Raw genomic sequence first — 22,401 nt, forward strand, 5'->3', positions numbered from 1 at the left:
GCGCCACACAAGAGTTATGACGATCCTCCTTATGATAATGAATGTACCAATGAGTACTTATTCATAAATAAGCAGTCTAACTATCTTCTGTTCAATTTTCTTTAGCTAGACGTAACACAAAACAAATCCACGAGTAAATTAACAACCTATATATAACTATTTTTATAACAATTATATTAGAATTGATTAAAATAAATAGAATAGATGGCATTCTTGATCTTAGTTTGAGCAATTTCTTATAATGTATGTCGTTTATACAGAGATACATGTGAATTAGGAAATATTTGCCAAAGTTGATAGTTCTTGGAGAATATTGTTTTGATTGTTAAATTTTAGAGACAATTCAAAATCATAAAAAAAAACTATGCCAATTGTTGGTATAAGTCGCATTCAATCAAAACTGCACATACCACCAGTGACGTTCAGTTTTTCAAATGGTATTTTCAATGTAATTTTTTTTTTTTAATTTAATTCATAAAAATATATAATCAGAAAGTAAACAAATATAAACGAAACCCTTGTATGAACCAAATAACATCTATAGGGTAAGTGTACCAATTATGGCTATATAATGTTATCAAGATAAGTATTGAAAAAATAAGTATTGGGTAAAATTTTAAAAGTTTATATGTTTTCTAGAAGTCTATAATGTGAAGAACACGAGAGTATTTTTTTATTTTGACTCAATGTCTAGCGAAACAATAGAAAATTTCGATTAAAAATTGCATCTCAAGTTACCAATTATGGCTATAATGGCTGGTACTATTGAATCCGTTCGTAGCGGCGGCGTACGTCCCGACACTCATTTTCCTAACGTACTAGATGGTTGCTACAGTTATTCACATCGGCGTTGTAGGAACGGGCTCAAGAAATGTGTTGCCATCCCTAGAATTTCATGTGAGCGCCGTACGTTCCCGCTACGAACGGATTCAATAATACCAGCCAATGTTCCTAGCAATTCGCCATAGCTGTACCAATTGTGGTTGTAAGCCAAAACTCGTGGATATTTACACCAAAAATCAATTTGTGACATTGTTTTAACTCAAATTAAGTAGTAATAAGTTCACTGCAAGTAAATTAGTAAGTAAACACCATTAAATAAGTAAAATTAACAGTTTCAAATCTTCGTTTTGTATCACTATTTGTATTGATATCCACGCTCAATTAATCGCACAATTGATGGGGCAATACTGTAATTTACCCCCCTCCACTGTTGTATCTGTGGCTGAAACAAGTTCTTCTAAAATGTTAGGAACGTATTCTACTGATAACACTGTATTTGAACACACTTTATATCTCCTGACAATTCTTCATATTCCTCCATTTGGAAGCTGTGCCTAAGCTAGCTACCGTTTCAACACGAGACATAGAAAAGCGCAAATCAGGGTGGTCTGTTTGAATTGGAATTGGTTTAAATGAAGAATCGTAGTCATTGCCCTACTATCTTGAAGATATTTCTGGTCAATTATGCTCTAGTTATCGATCAGAGAAGAACAAGAGCGCACTTGGCAATACTACGACACGAAAGTCGTTCAGATTACACCTTTTTTCGTATGAAAGTCATTAAAGACTGCGTTATTTAAAACACAAAATAACACACGAAAATAACAACGAGAAACCCCGATTTGTTCACTTGTAAACTAAGCACTACGACCAAAAAGACAGTTGTCAACAAAGCTTCCATAGCATACTACGATATTTGGTACACCGAAGGTTAGTTGTACCAATTATGGACCTACGAAAAAAAGGCATATTGGCTGGTATTATTGAATCCATTCGTTGCGGGAACGTACGGCGCTCACATGAAATTCTAGGGATGGCAACACATTTCTTGAGCCCGTTCCTACAACGCCGATGTGAATAACTGTAGCAACCATCTAGTACGTTAGGAAAATGAGTGTCGGGACGTACGCCGCCGCTACGAACGAATTCAATAATACCAGCCATTGTCGATTAATTTTAGGTAGATTTTGATGTGTAGTCGTTAAATAACTAATATTTTGCACCAAAATGATGATTTGAGATGAAATTATGCTTAGATGCTTAAAAATCGCTAATATCTTACAGTGATGCTCTTAGCAAAATGGTAATAAAAACCAAAAATCTTGGCAACACAATTTAAAAGGGTGATATTTAACAAACGGAAGTTAGCAGTACGGAGCTAATGAAGCCCAAATGTGTTAAAATGTTAATATTTGAAACGAAAAATCCTTCGGTGGTTTTAGAATGCAAATAGACTGTTTTAGAGCATAAAATAGTGTTCGTTTTAGCCATATTTGGTGCTATAGCCAGAATTTATACACTTACCCTATATAAAAGAAACCCTTTGTAGCATATCTGCTATACAGAACTAATTATAATACACACTATCAGCTATAGACACATTGGAAAGCCAAATCACACCATTGTAACACATTCATTATAACACACTCAGTAAATCAGATCATACCATACACACCCGGAAGAGCTCAGGCCACACCGTTCATATAAAAACAATTGTGACACACTTAACAGAACCAACCGAAACGTACAACATAAGCAGGAACAGTTTATGCTTTATAACCCAAAACAGGAACTTAGTGACAAGAACCATCGTTCTTGTCAACAAAGGACAAACGTAACTAGCTTAGTGAAAACAATAACTTTTCAACATACAACCCGGAACCAAATGTGAGAAACCCTTAACTTCTTTTGAGTATAAATAAAACCAACTCCGATCATGGCAAGTCAGATTCGTTCGGACTGTCAGGATAGGACTATGCCCATCCTACATCTATCGAGTTCTCATTTAAAGAGTTTAGATATGTCCCCCTGCCCAAGGTAAGGCCTCTAAACTCCAACGTTTCCAGTAAGGGAAACCTCCTAAAGGTTTCTATGATCGCCTGGACGATCAAGTGTCGAAAGTCTGCTTCGGAACAGTATCCACCTCAGTTCTACTTAATTCGGCAAACGATGACGAAGGCCACCCTGACCAACGCGAGTTCAAAGTTACTACATGGCAACCGTCCCAAAATCGAACATACCGGGACTATCTCAAAACATACCACATGACGACCGTAACAGTCATCAAACATATTACACCTTGTATGAACCAAATAACATCTATACTTATGTTCAATTACAAAATTTCACTCTATTAATGAATTTGAAATTGAAATGTGTCTAATTTCACCGATCATCTTATCTATAAGCTTAAAGAACCTTTTACCACCAGCATAAATCAGCCTCGTACGTTTTCAAACCCACATTTCACTCTCGATGGATGTAAGCTCGAAAAAAATCGATTTCGACACTGCTAATAACATTACTAAACATCGTTTCGATTGATCCAATTAGCAACATATAAAACCATCATGCTCTAATTACCTGCCATCGATTCCTCACTTCCATTTGAACCGTTTTTCCATTTTTACTCGCTACAAATACCAACCCATTCCTACTAACGCACCGATCCGCAACCCCTGACCGCGATAGCACAACACAACACTCCCAGTGCATCATTGTACGGTTGGGTAACGATTCACCGAAATAATCAACCAACCATTCAGCTATGAAAAAAGGCAGCTGACGTTCCGTGCTAGCCTCTCAGCACCACTCCACCCGTGCTTCGAGCTCCCTGTCCTCAACCACAGCTAGCTGCATGCCGTTTGATGGCGTATCGATTCCACCTAACGTAGGAGGTTTGAATTTTTTTTCATAAAGTGAGAAAACATTGTCACAATGTCAGCTGTCACTACGGCCGGAAACGGAAATTCCACCCGAGCCGAGCGTCCGCCGAACGAGTCGAGTTCATCGGAAAGATATAGTAGTGCTGCGCATAAAAACCTTCACCCTCCACCATCCCGAACGGTGAGTCGATTAGCATATTTGAAGCAATATTGACTACGCGGCCCTGCGAGTGCAGCGAACCGGAACTGGAAAACGTGCGTGCACGAAACTTGAAGCGAACAGCCGAGACATATTTCTTAAGGCGTCACCTTTGGGGCCTATCTGGTGGGCTATGATGATGGATGGATTATTTGATGGGGGTTTTATGCATACGGGTTCAAAAATTGTGTTTGCATAAATACTATTAAAAGACACCGAAGCACACACAAGCACACAAGTCTAACGTTTGTTCGACAGTGCCCTTGATGGGTTACAACTTATTCCACCCGAGCAACGTCTCTAAAGCATAGGATTTGCATTATCTGCTGCAAGCTCTACCTCCAATAAACAACGTTCGCATGCAAGCTAAACAACTCTCGCTCGCCTTACAAATGGCAGCAGCACAATTGTGTGCGACTCATTTATTCAAATTCATTCCAATTCCAGCTGGTACAAACGCCCGCTTTAAGGGAAGTGGATGAGTGTTTTTGTGCACAATTTCGATTGTATTTACATTGTAACTCTCAGGAATCCTGCCTATTTCAATAATTACTCAACAGGGCGATAGCTAAAGCCACTTTACGTCCAAACCTTTTCGGGCCGCCGTGCAACGTACGTTGAACTGATTGTATTGAAAACATTGTCACAGAACTGCCCAGGTCGTACGACTCTAGCGGCATTCTGCTCCCATCTTGTCCCTTTTCCGAATACGCTCCTTGAGCGCCTACAGCAAACAGAGAGTCGTATTTGCGTGCGCTTCCTGCGTATGGCAGAATAAATATTGACGAACGGAAAGGGCTTAGACTAACACATCGTCAAATATCATTACACTCGCTCGAGCAGCCAGCCCAGAAATTACATCATGCGATCATAACGCCTCCCCCCCCGGGGAGGACACACTTACACACATCGCCAGTGAAAGTAATGCCGTCTTGTAAGACCGACCGATATTACATTGCGACCAATCCTCCAACGGGGGGATTTTTTTCTTTGTCTGTCACCCACTTTCACTTCCCCGTAGTGGTTTTGCTTCGAGCGAGACAGTACACTGTTTTGATTTCCCCGTAGCGTGCCCCGCATCCCCCCAGAACACGCACACGCGCCCACCCTTTCAATCCTGACCCGCCGGCCAGATGATCTGACCTGTATCTGTCCAAATAATGTCATCCAAATCCTTTCGAAGCGAAACCCCGTGCGTATAATCGGAGCCTCCAGTGACGACAAAGACGACCATGGCGGCTCGCTGCTAAGGGGGAGAAGGGAAACGCTTTGATGCTCTTGCTCGGCAGGAGCAGTATTATTTACCCAGCGCGCAGAGCACGCAGCACGACTGAGCGTCCCCGGCATGTGCTGCGTTCGGTGCTGGTGCCTTTGACTTAGTGTAAACAAGAATCACGCCAGTGTACATAAGCCCCAGCAGCACGGGTAGCTGGCACGCTGCCGGCTACCTTCCGTGCGTCGAGGTACCAGGTTGCGAACGGATCGGTAGATCAAGATGGACTCCATGCTCTAGGCAACAAACATATACCCCACCTCAGCATGTTTCAAAAACAACTTCGAACAAAAAGTGAACAAAAAGTGAACCCGAAATAGCTTTGCGTTTGCCACCGCAAATTGAAATAGTCACACCACAAACACACTCACACACAAACTGTGATCCCCATTCTTGCAAACATCTCGTATGGTTAGTTAGAATGTGTATGTGTGACTGTTGTGTTTAGAAAGCAATTAGCCAAGCAAGCCTATAATTAATTATTACCAAACGTTACTTTCACTTGCAAAAGTGTCAAATTTTGTGTGTCACACTTATGTCGCAACGATTAAATGCCCTCATACCGCGTCCTGCAGTACGACAATAAACAGCCCCTTTCGCAAGTGGTGTGCGTGTGACCTTTATTAATCGGAACCGTGATAGATGGGAGCGAAAATTCCAACCTCGTTAGCAAATGAAGCTTTTAGCGGTGGCGAGAAGAAGGAAGGAAGTACCGCGCGGGGAGGGAATGTTTAAGCGGCTAAATAATGACGGTGCAATGACGCAGCTAAACAATCAACCGGTCCGCTGGTGCGCGGTACAAAATGTTTCAAACGCTCCCCTGTCCCTACCGACCGAAAAATCAACAACAACTCACCCAAATAAACAACTTGCCGAGGAGGGTTGGCACACATCCCTGGAACCCATTCATCATCGAACGCATCAAGATTCCTTTTAGCAGCTTCATCAGGCTCCCGGTCCCGTGCAGTGCGTGGTGGGTCGGTTTGCATACTGTGCACCGGCGTTGGGAGGGTTGAGAAAATTGGCCACGGTTCATTATTTCGTTTATTGTCGTGTCAAAAAATTTGGACCGTTTATCATGGTCCTCGTTTGACGGCCGATCGAACAGTAATTAATTGTAATTAATGTTCAAATCAGGGTTCAATATGCGTTCATCAATGTTTTTTTTTTGCTGTTTCGGGAATTCAGTTGTCAAGTGTAGTCGAAAATCTTGATGTTCTTTTCCACATTAGAATCAAATTCTTGTTTACAGTTTCATCGTTTGCGAACATGGCTTCCCATTGTAACATGATTGTGCGTGTGTGTGTGTGTGTGTGCGCCCCAGGAGCAAAAGCAAATGCAACATTTTGGTCGAAATTACGCGACCATACTGAAAGCGTGTGCGATATTTTAGCCGAAGGCATTAACCATTCCTCGGAAAGCTCAAAGCTCTCCACAGCATCCACTAGCGAAAGCTTCCACAAACGATGCTGAGAAGAAATTGAGGAACCGGAGAGAGAAAAAGAGAGAGAGACAGTGAGAGTGAGAGTGAGAGAAAAGGAGAATGAGTGAGTTAGAGCAATAGACTACAGCGCTCTTTCTCATCGGTTAACACTGTTCACTGTGTGGATGGTTGTTAAGGAAAAGTGCGTGAGATGGGATATGTATCTCACTTGACGACCGCTCACTACAACAAACGGCAGCATTGCCAAACTGTCCGCGTACGCTCACCTTCACCATTGTTGTCGGCGTCACTCGAGACGCCGGCGCCATCATTTCCGTTCGCAAATCAAGAAAGGTTGCTAACTGGTGGTACCGGGCAGAGACAAACAACAAAAACTGGCCAGTTGTTACGACTTTTTTGCATCCGGCAGCTTGTTGAAAACTGCGTGTAATTGGGTGGGAAATGTAATTTTACCGCTGACAAGGGTACTATTTTCTTACCAACCTCTCTAATCTACTTACCCGCAGTGGTATGCAACAGGACGCTAATGCTTTCTTTCCGCTCTAAAGCATTTCCGGCAAACAATTAAAGTTCACTGTCGCCGCATTCTACATTCGCCACTGATTGACACTTGCTCTCATCGCCCGTTTTCCCTCTAACAAAGCCCTTGTCTTCCTTTCTCTCACTCCTTCACTCTCTCATGGAATGGAAAAGTGCAACGTGCACTTGCGCCACGGTACTTATGGTACGATACAGTTCTGAAGTACTCACACACATGCAAAAAAAAGTACACCAAGCGTGCGTTACACATTGACAAACAAGGTTAAGCCATGGTCTTAAAGTACAATCCCAGCCCGCCATGCACACGTGTCCCATTTTGTGCTCGTTACTAGCGAGCCCGGAGATTGCAGCACATGTCTTGCCTCTTTTTTGCACCATGAACAGCGTAGAGCAGCAACTTTTATTGTTAAAGTTTTAACCGGCAGCATACTTACAGGCAAAAAACTCACCCCGTAAAGCAATAGTGCCACCAGCGGCGAAACAGGACGAACATGTCTCGCGCAGCTTCCCTTTAAAGGTGATGGTTGCGCTTGGTTGCGGAAACTATCGCTCCGTAGGTGAGAAATGTCTACAAAATCTTCTTCAACGTGGCAAAACGATGCAGCAAGAAAAAACACGCCACAACACTAAAGCAAGTCCACCACTACCCGAGGAAAGGTTATCAAAAATTCACCTTTTATGAAATGTGAAAATCTCGCACTACCGGTGCAAAACTTTGCCCCGTGAACAGCGCCTTGATCATCGCACGCGCGTGCTGATCTCTGCAAATACCGCCAAGATTACACAACTTACCGGCACAAAAGCTTGTCGGCTAATAATAATGGTCTACGACTGGTGGACCATGTTCGTCCCGAACGCTTGTGTACAGAGCAGGTAAGGAAGCAAGCGTGGAGCAACCTAAGCATTTGCATCATGTGTAAGGTTGTAAGCGTTACGTACATTACAGTGGTGTGTCCTTTGGCCCTTCGTTGCCGCGAAACGATGGTTGCGACGTTTTGCAAAGTTTTTCACTACCATCTTTAAAGGAAAGCTGGTCCAACGTTGCTAAGGTGGAAGGAGTTTTCTTTCCTCGCTTCTAAAACAAAGGCGTAGCGTAACGGGTTGATCGTCCCCTGCTCGTTTGGGTGTTGTCGATGTGCACCTAATTTGCATGGTACATAGACGATGCAATATGATGACGGTGCACAACTGATTCAACTTTAGTGTTTGAAAATTTGAAAACAAAACTTTGCCCGCACACGATAAATAATCGTCTGCCCGACAGCAATAGGCAATGCCGCTGGGCCGGGAACCAACACATGGCTATTAATAATGCAATATTACTTCTACTGTGTACTTCACTCCAGAGCCACATAAAACACAATTTTTTTGTGCAATTTTCATCTAAAAAAACTGAAACCTATTTATAAATGGTTTATTTCCTCAATTTTCCTTTCCGATTATTGCTGCCCCATGAAAACGCAAACAATTGTCACGGCCGGCGGTGAGTAAAGGACGAAAGAAAACGAGCGAAATTTCAAGCATTCCTTATTGCTCGCTTTATTTTCTTTCTCGCTTGCTCTGTATCCGATTCGAGCAATTGGGTTAGGTATGAAAGTGAGCCTGAAAAAAAAACAGCACCTCTACTCTTTCTACGGAAAACGGCCACGGGTTGTACTTACGGAAGTGCTACGCCGCGACCAAATAGTGAGCACGTGCTACCGGCAACACGTTTTCCGAGAGGGTGGCGGTGGTACTACGTAAACAAAACATCATTGCGTCGTCGTTTCACCCCCCACTTCCACGTGCAACAGTACACCTACGAAACAGGGCAGGTGGGAAACAATCGGTACACAACGATACGTAATACGATTATGGTAGATAATTTCTTATTTCAGCGATAAAATTCGATTGTTCAATCGAAAGGGAGTAATGTTTCCGCAACGTGTTTCCGGAGCTGTTTGTATGATCCCAGCGATAGTTGGTAAAGAATAAACCTCCTGGAAAAGCAGGTAAATAAATTGCCCACGAAATTGCCTATCGAAGAACTGCCAATTGGTGTGGTGTGAAGTGTAAAGAGGAACACAAGAAACTGATGGGAAAACAGAAACACCGGAAATGTGGTAATAAAATCAACCAATAATTGTTATAAACTTGATGCTTTTTTGTCCATTTCCTACAATGTGTATTAAACGTAACAAACCATTGCTTGTACTGTAACTCGACGACGCTTTAGTAACTATAACGCACCTTAATAACATTTAATAAACGGTAGCCACCATCTGCAGGGAAATAAACAACGCATTCATCAACCACCTTCGTAACCTATAACCTTACTTTCTTATCAAATTATTTCACCCAACAGTTTGCATTCTTTGCTCGTGGTTTCCAACAGAAGCCAACCTCATGCTGCTGCTGCTGCTGCTACTGCACGTTGCAATCATCTTTCTTGTTTAATTAGAAACTTGAACCATTCCGTAATTGGCATGCCCGGTTCGAGGTTTCAATGATGGGTGGGCCGTTACTATAGGGCGTTTTGTTGGTTAGTTGGTTACCATTTTTACCATTCATTTTTTTTCTTTTCTTCTTCTTCGTTTCCTTTTGCTTGTTTCCATACCGCCATTGCCCGGCAAGAGTGCCCAGTGACTCTCTGGGTCTCGGTTTTGAGCTCCAGCTCGATACTACCCACGGAGTATGGCGAATTGTTTTGAAGTGCCACCGAATTGCCAAAGTTGCTCCCATCTGACGATGCCAGCTAAATGGAAGGAGATGGTAAGGCAAATTTATAACCCTCCCTGCTTACCCATGGCTTCAGCATCATCATCATCATCATCATCAAAAAGTTAGAAACGTAGCATTACGGCCAACAGGGAAAATTACAGGGCCGATTCCAGTGATTATTGGTGAACTTTGGAGATTTGAAGATTCTCTTACATTTTCCTTAGCTCCCAGGATGGTTTAAGAGAGATGCAATTTATTACATGCATCGCATGCTTTCAATGCGTGCTGCAGGAAATGCATTAAGTTTTGTTCTACAAATTGGCGGTTAACTACAGTAAAGGATGTTCTCGTTTCATTCATTTCATCCACATTCAAAAGCAAGGGCCTCGTCAGTGCGTTATCTAACCGCACATCCAAGTGCTAGAGTTCCTAATGCAACACGTGTCTTGCTCACGTGTTACGAGTTACGGTTTATACGGGTATCTGCACGTCTTACTTAAAGCTCCGACGGCAGCATGGACACATCCTATCCAAGATACGCCAATTATGAATCCAATGATTTGATTACGATCAATTTCCAGTGAAACACTGAACAATGCACGCTTCGAACCATTGCTAATCGCACAGACGGCTGCATGTTCGATTCGAACGGTAATGCACACAGATACAGCAACGCTGATGAAGTTATACATTCTTCTAGATGGGATGATTGGTTCAGCTCCTTCCACAGTCGTCGTATCTTGTATGAAATAAACTGCTCCACTTAATTGGTTACATAATTGAACTGTGTGTTTCACTTTTGCTCTGTAATGGGATGGGATCCGAAGCCCCATTGAGGGATAATACAGGCTCTCCCATCCAACTCCTATTCCGACACGTCCTCGTCGTGCAGAGTGGTAACATGTGTCACCACATATCCAAGCTTGGGTACACGGGCTTGACCCAACCCCTTGGGCGGATGGTGGCACATGGCGAACCAGGAGGGGGGTGGGTATCCCGGGAAACTGGGTGCCTGAACGTCGGGGGGCAACCCGACGCTAAACAAAACGGTCACGTGGGCGCAGGGCCAGTCACCCAGTCCCATGAATCAACGACTACGGAAAGCCACAGAAATTTTCGAAACGGACATCCCGATACCGACCATACGCAATGCCCCCGGACTACTCTGAAAATGGGCTCATGGAACGTACGCACTCTAAGCGAAGCCGGAGCCTTGAAAAAACTTGATGATGCCCTAGCCACACTGAGCATGGACCTCGTAGCTTTACAAGAGATTCGGTGGCTAGGGAACGGTGTGCACAACAGGCGTGGTAAGCATTGCTACGACATATATTACAGCTGCCACGACCGCCACCGCGTGCTCGGAACGGGTTTCGCCGTAGGTCCCCGGTTGAAACCCGCAATCATGGATTTCAAGGCTATAAACGATAGGCTATGCACCCTGCGCATGCGAGGCAAATTCTTTAATATAAGCCTCATAAACGTTCACGCCCCTACCGAAGATAAAGAGGAAGAGGAGAAGGACCTTTTTTACGGCCGCCTCGCTAGAATTCTAGATGCGTGCCCCAGGCATGACCTCATAATCATCCTGGGGGACTTCAACGCAAAAGTCGGTAGGGAGCCAATGTACCGCCAATACACTGGCTGTCACAGTCTGCATGAGCACAGTAATGATAATGGTAGTAGATTGGTCCAGTTCGCCGCAGCGAACAATCTGGTTGTAGGGAGTACCAAATTTGCGCGCAAAAAAATCCACAAGATTACGTGGGCGCACCCGGGTGGAGAATCCTTCAACCAGATCGACCACGTGTTAATAAGCCGCCGACGACAGTCGAGTCTGTTAAATGTCAGAACATATCGAGGAGCCAATATCGATTCCGATCACTACTTGGTTGGCTTAGTGATACGTTGTAGAATCGCCCGCCCCCGCGCCAATGGGGGCGGAGAAAACACGCAGGCTCGGCTCAACACGGACTCTCTAAGGGACATTGCTGTCCAACAGGAATTCAAAACCGCTTTAGAAGAGTCTCTACTACCAGAAGACAGATACGAAACTACGAGCGAGAGGTGGAACGCTCTAAAAACAAAAATAATAAACTGTGCAAGAAATATACTCCCACCACGTCGTGGCAACACCAAATCTGGCTGGTTCGACGATGAATGCAGACAAGTGACCGAACGTAAGAATACTGCATACCGAGCAATGCAGCAACGGCATAGAACGCGGGCATGCGCAGAGGTATATTCACGGCTTAGACGCGAAGAGAAACGAGTTCACCGCTCCAAGAAGCATGCTTTGGAAGAGCAAAACATGCGGGAACTCGAGCAAACCAGAGAGGCGTACGGACCGACACGAAAGTTTTACCAAGCGATAGCAGGTCACCGAAACAACGTTGTACCTAAGGTAACCTGCTGTCGCAACAAGGATGGAGATCTGGTCAGTAACCAGCCAGAGGTCCTCTCGCGGTGGGCTCAGTACTTTGATGAATTACTCAATGACCAATTTAGCGAACAGCTAGAAGCGCCACTAGCAGATAATGTCATGCTACTGCCACCTAGCATAGAAGAAACACGAAAGGCTATCCGTCGGCTGAAAAATAACAAGGCACCTGGAACCGACGGAATTGCAGCTGAACTGGTCAAGAATGGAGGTGCACGACTAGAAAACGAGATTCATCAAATTGTTACTGAGGTGTGGGATAGCGAATCGATGCCTTGTGATTGGAATCTCGGCATCATCTACCCCATATACAAGAAGGGAGATAGGTTGGACTGCAACAACTACAGGGGTATTACGGTGTTGAATACCGCCTATAAAATATTCTCCCTGATCCTTCAGGATCGCCTTGTCCCGCACGTCGAAGAGATAGTAGGAAACTATCAAAGAGGATTCCGAAACGGAAAATCAACCACTGATCAGATCTTCACCATGCGGCAGATCTTGGAGAAGATGGCTGAATACAAAAACGACACATACCATCTCTTCATAGACTTCAAAGCCGCATACGATAGCATAGCCAGGGTAAAACTGTACGACGCTATGAGCTCTTTTGGAATCCCGGCCAAACTGATAAGGCTAGTTAGAATGACTATGACCAACGTCACATGCCAGGTGAGGGTGGATGGAAAACTCTCAGGACCTTTTGCTACCACCAAGGGTCTGCGCCAGGGGGACGGGCTTGCCTGTCTCCTATTCAACTTGGCGCTAGAGAGGGCCATCCGCGACTCGAGGGTGGAGACTACGGGAACCATCTTCTATAAGTCAACCCAGATCCTGGCATACGCTGATGATATAGACATCATTGGTCTGCGGCTCTCCTATGTAGCAGAAGCCTACCAAGGGATCGAGCAGGCGGCAGAGAACCTCGGATTGCAGATAAACGAGGCAAAGACCAAACTGATGGTGGCAACATCAGCGGGCCCGCCAACAAATAATCAGAATCTACGTAGGCGTGACGTGCAGATAGGTGAACGCACTTTTGAAGTCGTCCCACAATTCACCTATCTGGGATCAAAGGTCAGCAACGACAATAGCATGGAAGCTGAGTTGCGCGCAAGGATGCTGGCTGCCAACCGGTCATTCTACAGCCTGAAAAAGCAGTTCACCTCAAAGAACCTGTCGCGACGGACGAAGCTGGGACTATATAGTACCTATATAGTACCAGTGCTCACATACGCCTCTGAGACATGGACACTGTCCAAATCTGACGAAACCCTCTTAGCCGCGTTCGAGAGGAAGATGCTCAGAAGGATACTTGGCCCCGTATGTGTGGAAGGACAATGGAGGAGCCGCTATAATGACGAGCTATACGAGATGTACGGCGACCTCACTGTCGTACAGCGTATAAAGCTCGCCAGGCTCCGGTGGGCTGGCCATGTTATACGCATGGAAACGGACGACCCAGCCCGTAAAGTCTTTTTAGGCCGTCCACAAGGACAGAGGAGGCGTGGTAGGCCCAAATTGAGGTGGCAAGATGGCGTGGAGGCGTCCGCCATTAAGGCCGGGATAACGGACTGGCAGACGAAGGCGCGAGACCGTGAGCGGTTTCGGACACTCCTGAGGCAGGCCAAGACCGCAAAGCGGTTGTAGCGCCGGATAAGTAACCGTTTCACTAGTTGGATTTATTTTAGGAACAAATCCATATCCTTACTCATCATCTGCTAACGGAAAGCGCTAACGGAATAGTCTTCACAAATGTCTGTGTGATGTAATTTTTAAAACTACAAAGGATGAAATTTAACCTTGAATTAGGCTGACCAGGCCGATTTTATGTACAAACGGAACACATAGTAAAAAACGGGAAATGATATCAGAACGGGATTATCAGAAGCCAAGAATTAAGCTAACATTTTTCATTCCTCTTAAAACATTAAAATTCTACTTCGACGTTGAATGTTTAAAGTGAAACCAGTACTTAGCCGAACTAGAAACTACACGCAGCAAAGAGTGAATGTTTGAAATTTTCTAATGGAACTTTAAGCAACATTTAAATGTTGTTTAACTATTAGAATTTCTTGCATCGTTTCGCCTTTGTGCGAATGCGAATTGTAACTGTACCTAAAACTAATTCTTTTTTCCGTCGAACGCCTCGAAGGAACGAAGGAACGTTTCGTTAGCCTAGCTCAGAATGAGCAGCGTTTGTTTAACATCACAACAAGTGACTCAATATATATGCAACTTGTATAAATTTTATCATATTAGGTATACATTGTATACATAGGTGAACGCACTTTTGAAGTCGTCCCAGAATTCACCTATATTGGGCAAAAGGTCAGCAACGACAATAGCATGGAAGCTGAGTTATGCGCAAGGATGCTGGCTGCCAACCGGTCATTCTACAGCCTGAAAAATCAGTTAACCTCAAAGAACCTGTCGCGACGGACGAAGCTGGGACTATATAGTACCTATATAGTAACGGTACTCACATAAGCCTCTGAGACATGGACACTGTCCAAATCTGATGAAACCCTCTGAGCCATGTTCGAGAGGAAGATGCTCAGAAGGATACTTGGCCCCGTATGTGTGGAAGGACACTGGAGGAGCCGTTATAACGACGAGCATACGAGATGTACAGCGACCTCACTGCCGTGCAGAGTATCAAATTCGCCAGGCCCCGGTGGGCTGGCCATGTTGTACACATGGAAACGAGCGACCCAGCCTGTAAAGTATTTTTAGGCCGTCCACAAGGGCATAGGAGGCGTGGTAGGCCCAAATTCAGGTGGCAAGATGCTATTAAGGCCGGGATAACGGACTGACAGACGAAGGCGCAAGACTGTGAGCGGTTTCGGACACTCCTGAGGCAGGCCAAGGCCGCAAAGTGGTTGTAGCACCGGATAAGTAAGTAAGTAAATAAGTATACATTGTTCAATTGTACCTAGTTTACATCTATGTCCATTTTCATGTTTTTATTTGTAAGAAAAACGTACCAACTATAAAGAATCCAGTGAACTCTCTCTCTTATTTGAGACCTCTCTAATTTGACAACCCTCTCTAAATTGAACATTTTTGACAGTCCCTTCATTTTCGGTACATTTTTGTAACTCTAAATTGGAAAACCCGGATACTCGAATAACACGGATAATGAGTCAGTCATTATACAGTAAAGTGCCGTTTATCCGACTACCTTTTATCCGGCTGTCCGTTTATCCGTGCTGTAGAAAAATGACAGTCCAATACAAAATTTTCAATGTGCTCTAAGAATTTAAAAAAAAACGGTTATCAGAGCATGTTATCACAACAAAAACACTGTAATTCATGGCATATTTCAAATATTCTCTTTTGGAAAACATGAAGGTAATACAAACTGGGTATTTTTTTATCAAAACATAAGCTAAATTAAAAAAAAGCAAAAATTTGTGATCAGATATATTATTCGACTCATTATCCATGTTATTCGGATATCCGGGCGAAGACGTGTCCTAATGAACTCATATAAACGGCGCTCCACTGTATGTTTTAAAACAAATTCCTTTTTTTATTTTTATAATGTTTTGGTAAAACGTAACCAGTTGTACAGTAGAACGTCGATTATCCGGGGGCGGATTAAACGGCGGGCGGTTTAACCGTGCCCATAAATGTGACAGCTGTTGAAGCGTACAGCGAACATTTGCAGTGTTAGCCAAGTGGGCAACCAGGTTTTTGTACAGCTCTGTAGTGTCTTGTGGTATTTTCGAAATTCATTTTTCTTCATGAACAGTTGTTAAACCTATAGTTATCGATTAAAATAATATTCTTCTAACGATTAATCGATTGATTCAAAGTAAATTAATCATAAAACTAGTGTATTTTATAATTTTTATATGAATTTGACATTTCTTGGACCATTATCCGCGCAAATCGATTAACCGGCAACCGTCCGATCCCGAGCTACCCGGATAATCGACGTTCTACTGTAATTAACTTCATGTGTTTTCAATGAGAATATTCAAATAGTGCCGAGAATTAAAGCGTTTTACGATATGATAATGTGCTATGATAACCTTTTTTTTCAAATTTCCTCCTCAACACGCAATGTTACCTTTGTATTGAACTGTAATTTCTCAAAATCACAGATAAACGTACAGCTGGATAAAATGTATCCGGATAAGCAGCGCTCCAATGTAGCCGAATTCAAATTTTCATCCATACACATGTTCTCCATACACAGTTCTGTTTGTTAGCTACCGATACCATCGACGTCGTGTAGACATACCTACGCTCACAACACCCAATGGAGAAACGTCAACACAGTGTCGTAACCGACCACCAGAGGGCCACCATCCACAACAGCGTTTGTTTACATCCTTGCCGTAGCTCAACCAGTTTTGTTATAGAAATACGCGCAACGTGTGCCTTTAATCGTTTCTTCCGGCTTCAAAGCTGTATCCAAACTAAAAAACTTCTTTTAACAAGCAGCTTTCATCAAGCTAATCCTCCCACAGAGCTCTAGTTACAATGGCAGACCAAGAAATGAATGGCTACAACGATGAGGCCAGCGACTTTAAGCGCAAAAGTAACGCCAGTGTACGCGAGATGGACGCGGAGGATGACTCGGAGGAAGCGAACAAGCAAACGGAAAAGGTGCAGGAGTACGTCAGAAGCATACTGAACGAACGGATAGCACTGGATCGCAAATATCCCATCGCCGATCGGCTGCTAGAACAGGGTAAGCCGCTCTGCCATCATTCAAGTGCCCACACTGTTGATTAGCTCTTTCCGTTTTGGTTTTGTAGAAGTAGAAACGGCACAGCGGAATGGTAAACCACCCACCAGACGCTACATCGACATTTACCGGGAGAAGCCCATCAAAGTGCAGGTGAAGGTAATCGTGCCTGTTAAGGAGCATCCAAAGTTTAACTTCGTCGGCAAACTGCTCGGTCCAAAGGGCAATTCGCTAAAGCGCCTACAGGAAGAAACCATGTGCAAAATGGCCATATTGGGCCGTGGCTCGATGAAGGATCGTAAAAAAGAGGAAGAGCTTCGGTTAGCGATGGATCCAAAGTATGCCCATCTGAACGATGATCTGCACGTGGAAATTAATGCCCTTGGGCCGCCAGCGGAAGCGCATGCCCGCATTGCATACGCACTGGCCGAGGTACGAAAGTTCCTCATTCCGGACAGTAACGACTTCATCCGGCAGGAACAGTTGCGGGAAATGCTGGAAGATCCGGAATGTGATTTTCCGGTTAAGAAAGGGTACCGAAAAACGATGCCATCGCACGCGAATGCAGCACACGATGACCCAGCGCCCAGATCACCGGTACCCGCCTCGTCACGGACGCATCCTCCGCAAAGAAAGATCTATTCGATTCTGGACAAAGCGCGTGCCGCGCTGGAGGACTCACACATGCCACGGTACGAATGGACTTCTTCCAGCAGAGGGGCGGACGTCTTCGTTCGTTCATCTGAATTAAATGATTTCTTGTTTACATTTCAGCTCTACAAATTTAAGATACGAGGATTCGCGATATGATCGGGAACATTACGAATCCTCGTACGACTACCATCCAACACCTCCACCGCTTCGATCAAAATACGATAGTAACCATTACGACGATGAATATCGGCGGGATTATTGCCGCGAATCCAGCTCATACTCTGGTAAGTACTAATGGATCAATGCAAAACGAGTAATCATTTTCGATGCATAACAAAAACAAACAAACAATTCTATAAACAATATCCTTTGTAAAAACGAAACATTACTGTATATGTTCGTCCAACATATTCGTCCAACTTCGTCCAACAATATTTAAACCCAAACCCTGCTAAATCATCACCGACACTGTAATGCGTCAAACATATTTAAACTTTCATCCAACATCATTGCCAGCTCCTTCCAAACCAAGCACCACATCGATGAGCGATCGATCGTGGAAACCGGCCTCGTACAGTGGAAGTTCGTCGCGTGAGCAAATCGATCTGAAGCATCATGCCGCTCGGGATCCTCGTTCTTCCTATCGCCATACACCGTACGCGCGCCAATCGAAGTAAAATTGCGATACAGGGTAGCGTTGACCGAGCTCCATCGATCAAATAATCAATGCAGCTGCATTTGTAGACTAACAAGAAGCAGTAAGTTGTTACAAACAAAAAATACAATGGCTTTGGGCACTCTTTTGTTACGTACTGCGCCGGTTAGAAAGGCGGTTGGAACTACGAAACTCCTTCTCTCTCGCTCTTGACGATGATTTAGCTCGACATTTATTCTCGTATCTTGCAACATCATACGTACATTAAACGTGCTGTGTCAATATTAAATGAAAGCTCATCATAAATCATAAATAAAAGTTGATAAATATGGCAATTCAAATTTCGAAATAAATCGTATTACAATGGAGAAAGTGGGAAATAAAATTAACACAATTTATAGATATTGGCATATTTTAACAATAAACAATCAAACCCGTATAAAAATTAGATTGATGTAATCTTGCTTTAAAGAAAACCCATCCAATACCGACATTAACATTTCGTTCAAATGTCAACCGTTTTGAATACGCAGCGATCCAGACATGCTTTTGCACAATACAATCTGTATTAAAAAAGCTATCCAACCGCATAACCAGTTAATATGCCAAATATGTTGTAATCCAAAAAGAAAACTAAATAAAAATACTTCAAATTATTAAACATACAACACTCCAACGTGTAAAATACAAACGAGTAACAAACTTATAATATTACAACATAATCAAATTGAAGCTGCACCTAAAGTGTCTATACTAGAGAAATTTAATACAAACAAAAAAAATAAAATAAATGAAACATTCAATCTAATGTACTAACAATATAAATAGGCAACACCATAACTATTAAAGCAAAAATCATTTGAGAACAAAATAGTAAACAAGTAAATATTAAGTAAAGCAAAAAGCAAAACCATGGAAAAATGTGTTGTAACTTTAACAAGGACCTAGGTGTGTCTCAAACAAAAACATAAATAGGAGGGATAAACATAAATAAATATAAATCATTATAAAGAGGGATTATAACAAAGTCTACATTAACAAATATAACCAAATAAAATGTTTCAAAGATAAAATAAACCCAGCAACGCGATCGTAGAATAAACCATCCACCCGAATGCAGTGAAGTGTTTGTGAAATAAAAGCAGCAATCGTACTGTTCAAATCGAAAACCACTGCAAAATGATCGAAAAGGTTGAAGACAATCAAACCTTCTCCCAACTGCACCTTCACTTCGCTGTAATCGACGAACAATCACAATCAATTGTCCGCCCGTTGATGACGAACAATTGATCTGCCTAGGCCTAGGTAGCGATCAACTGCCGCAATCTATCGCTACGTAATGTCACACTGCCGTGAGCTATAGATGATATGAGAATTAAGATAGCATACTTTTAGGATCATATATTTTACTATTTACCTTTTTCGTTTTATTTATTGAAAGATGATGATTTATCGCAAAATAGTCTTAGCACGTCCAGTTTGTTATTTCTTGTGTACGGACATTTACTTGCATTAATGCAATGGTTCACTCTTGCGTTTGAGGCAATTGCATTATAAATGCATCGGTTTTGTAACGGCAATCACTTGGAATGAGCTAATTTCATTAGCTGCTGATATTTAACCTTAGTCGTTTTACCTGTATTACCACTAACAATACTTTTGGTTCATTCGCGCTTCTTGCTCGGAGGGGCTGCCTTCGAAGGATAGATCGCAAACAGTGCCAATTGAATGCCGCTCAGCGTAACGGCAGCCAGGTTCTGGCACTAAAACGAACGGGGACAGAGCCGAAAAATTAACAAACCACACTACTTACTTGCTTACTAATGTTGTTGTTGTTGTTGTTTTATTTTTTTACGAGGCTTTTTAGCATTCGCCTCTCGTAATTTAAAATTCAGAAATCGCTAATACTATTTGAGATACAAAAAAAAAAGGATAAATTAAAAGTTCAAGAAAAAGAAGAAAAAATTACAAGAGTTATTATGGTATTGGTGAAAGTTGAAAATGTTTGTTAATTCTAGTGCTTTTTTCATTTCAATTATGTTTTTATAAATATTTTTATTCATATTTGCTACACTTGTTTGTAGAGATTGGTTTCCTTTAAAAAATTCAAAAGTTTTTCAATTTCCTTGTAATTGTTGGAAAGTACAATATCCAAATGATCTCCAAGTCTGTGTTTCTGCCTTTCTGCAGAATATCCAAAACAATTAATTAAAATGTGTTCCACCGTTGTATCACATCCACAAAATGGGCAGATTAACGGTGATTCCTTTTTTAGTTTGTATGTATGTGTAAGTCGGGTGTGTCCAATTCTCAACCTTGTTACCACTCTTTGATCACTGTGATCTAGTGGATCGTTCCAAGGTGCCGTGGTTTGTTTTATTTTTTTAAGGTTGGTAATGGGTGATTTGTTCCAAATGTTTTGCCAGCTCTGATTTATTACCCCTTTCCACCACAAGGATGCATCGCTTCTAGAGATAGTTCCATCTACATGATCTTTGATCATCCTACCTTCATTCGCAAGACGGTCAGCTACTTCGTTTCCTGCGATTCCTTTATGCCCTGGTATCCAACAGAATTCGATTGACCTGTCTTTTGATAGTGATTCGATAGTTTGTATGTAGGGGTTTCGTAAGGATCCTTTCTCTAATGCCTTCAGAACACTAGCGCTATCTGTGAAAATAACGTTAGGTCTGTCATTTACGGTCGCTTCTTCAGTTGCTATCATAATAGCAATAGCCTCTGCTGAGAATATTGATGTGTTCTCCGGAAGCTTAATGCTACAGCGAGCATTTGGCGATGTTATGCCACAGCCCGCAGAACTGTTGTAGACCGAGCCATCAGTATAAATTTTGTTATATATTTTATATTTGTTGGCGATGAGCATTTGATAGTTTTGTACTATTTGTTGTTCGTGATTGCTTAGTTTTTGCAATGTCCAGTCGATTGTGGGGATTTTGTCGTACCAAGGTCTAGTCGAACAGCTTGTGAGTCTAGCTATGTTGGGCATGCTGTGACCTGTTAGTTGTTTTAACACCTTGTTGGCTCTATCTACAAAAGAATTTGCTTCGATTCCTTTTTCAATGAGTCTGCCAGCTAGGTTTACTATTTTAAGGACTACAACATGGTCGAGAGGTAATTGTCCACTTTCACAAAGTACTGCGGTGTTTGGGCTAGTGATAAAAGCACCTGTAATTTTTTTCAGAGCAGAGTGGTACATTGGGGCTAGCTTGCAGCCAAAGTTGGCATCGCCCATGGTTATGAATTCAATGCCGTACAATAATTTTGGAACAAACCAACTGTTAAAAATAGTGAGAAGTGTGCGTCTTGCCGATCTCTTATTTCCACAACCTAACATATGCAGAATATTTAATCTGCTTTTGATCATTTTTTAACGTAGAGAAGGTGTTGTCGAAATTTTAACCTTGAGTCAATGATGACTCCTAAAATTTTGACTGCTCTTGCGTTTGGAATTATATCTGATTTAATTTTTAAAGGTTTAAGTGTTCGTTTGTGTGATTTATTGCATATATGAAGAATTTTACTTTTTGTTGTTGATAGATCATGACCTGTCAAGCAGCACCAATGATGAAGTTTATTGAGTGCTTTTTGTAGTTTGGTTCTATTTTTTGTTTCCGATTGGTCCGAAGTAATTAGTATAATGTCATCAGCATAAAGGAATGTGTCTATATTAGTAGGTATCGTTTGTAATAAAGACTCCATGCTTATTAGAAAAAGCGTAGGTGATAATATAGCACCTTGAGGGACACCGTTCTCCAAAACCTTGATGTTAGAGGTATATGATCCAATCAGTACTTTACAGGTCCGGTCTGTTAGGAAATTTTTTATAAAGCGCGGTAAACTTCCTCCAAATCCCCATTTCTTCAATTGCTCAAGGATCGCCGGACGCCAGGTACGATCGAAGGCCTTTGATAGGTCAACAACTGCACAATCAGTGTGATAATTTTTATTTTTAGCCTCAGTGAGAACGTTTTCTAAACAAGCAAAATAAGTCTCTGTACCACGGCCGACTCTGTAAGCGTGCTGTTTGTCACTTAACAGATTTCTGCTCTCTAGCTCCTGAATTAGTCGTCGATTGACTAAACGTTCCAGGACTTTACTCATACAA

The 22,401-nt window shown here is 42.5% G+C and overlaps 2 protein-coding genes across 3 annotated transcripts in view; one reads left to right on the top strand and one right to left on the bottom strand.

Moving 5' to 3' along the window:
* The window catches only part of LOC120898771 (sugar transporter SWEET1-like), a 48,938-nt gene that overhangs the window by 22,145 nt on the left and 4,392 nt on the right, over positions 1 to 22,401 (bottom strand). The window contains exon 3 of one of the 2 annotated variants that reach the window (XM_040305090.1): positions 19,678 to 20,038. The exons of the other annotated variant lie outside the window; for it this stretch is intronic. Coding sequence (XP_040161024.1) covers positions 19,940 to 20,038 — 99 coding nt within the window. The 3' untranslated portion in view covers positions 19,678 to 19,939. Of the gene's footprint in view, positions 1 to 19,677; positions 20,039 to 22,401 lie in introns of those variants that run through there. 2 annotated transcript variants of the gene reach the window in all.
* On the top strand, positions 16,534 to 19,444 carry LOC120898769 (KH domain-containing, RNA-binding, signal transduction-associated protein 3-like). The gene is made up of 4 exons (XM_040305087.1): positions 16,534 to 16,969; positions 17,037 to 17,658; positions 17,741 to 17,904; positions 18,137 to 19,444. The coding sequence occupies exons 1-4, from the start codon at positions 16,759 to 16,761 to the stop codon at positions 18,295 to 18,297; spliced, it is 1,158 nt and encodes a 385-aa protein (XP_040161021.1). The 5' UTR covers positions 16,534 to 16,758; the 3' UTR covers positions 18,298 to 19,444.

The sequence above is a fragment of the Anopheles arabiensis genome, chromosome 2, assembly GCF_016920715.1.
Source record: "Anopheles arabiensis isolate DONGOLA chromosome 2, AaraD3, whole genome shotgun sequence".
NCBI classification, from domain to species: Eukaryota; Metazoa; Arthropoda; class Insecta; order Diptera; family Culicidae; genus Anopheles; species Anopheles arabiensis.

Excerpts from the sequence above, each read along its gene's own strand:
- LOC120898769 (XM_040305087.1), top strand. The coding sequence starts at position 16,759 with ATGGCAGACCAAGAAATGAATGGCTACAACGATGAGGCCAGCGACTTT. Across the intron at positions 17,659-17,740 it reads GAGGACTCACACATGCCACG|CTCTACAAATTTAAGATACG; the intron begins GTACGAATGGAC and ends TTTACATTTCAG. Across the intron at positions 17,905-18,136 it reads CGAATCCAGCTCATACTCTG|CTCCTTCCAAACCAAGCACC; the intron begins GTAAGTACTAAT and ends CATCATTGCCAG.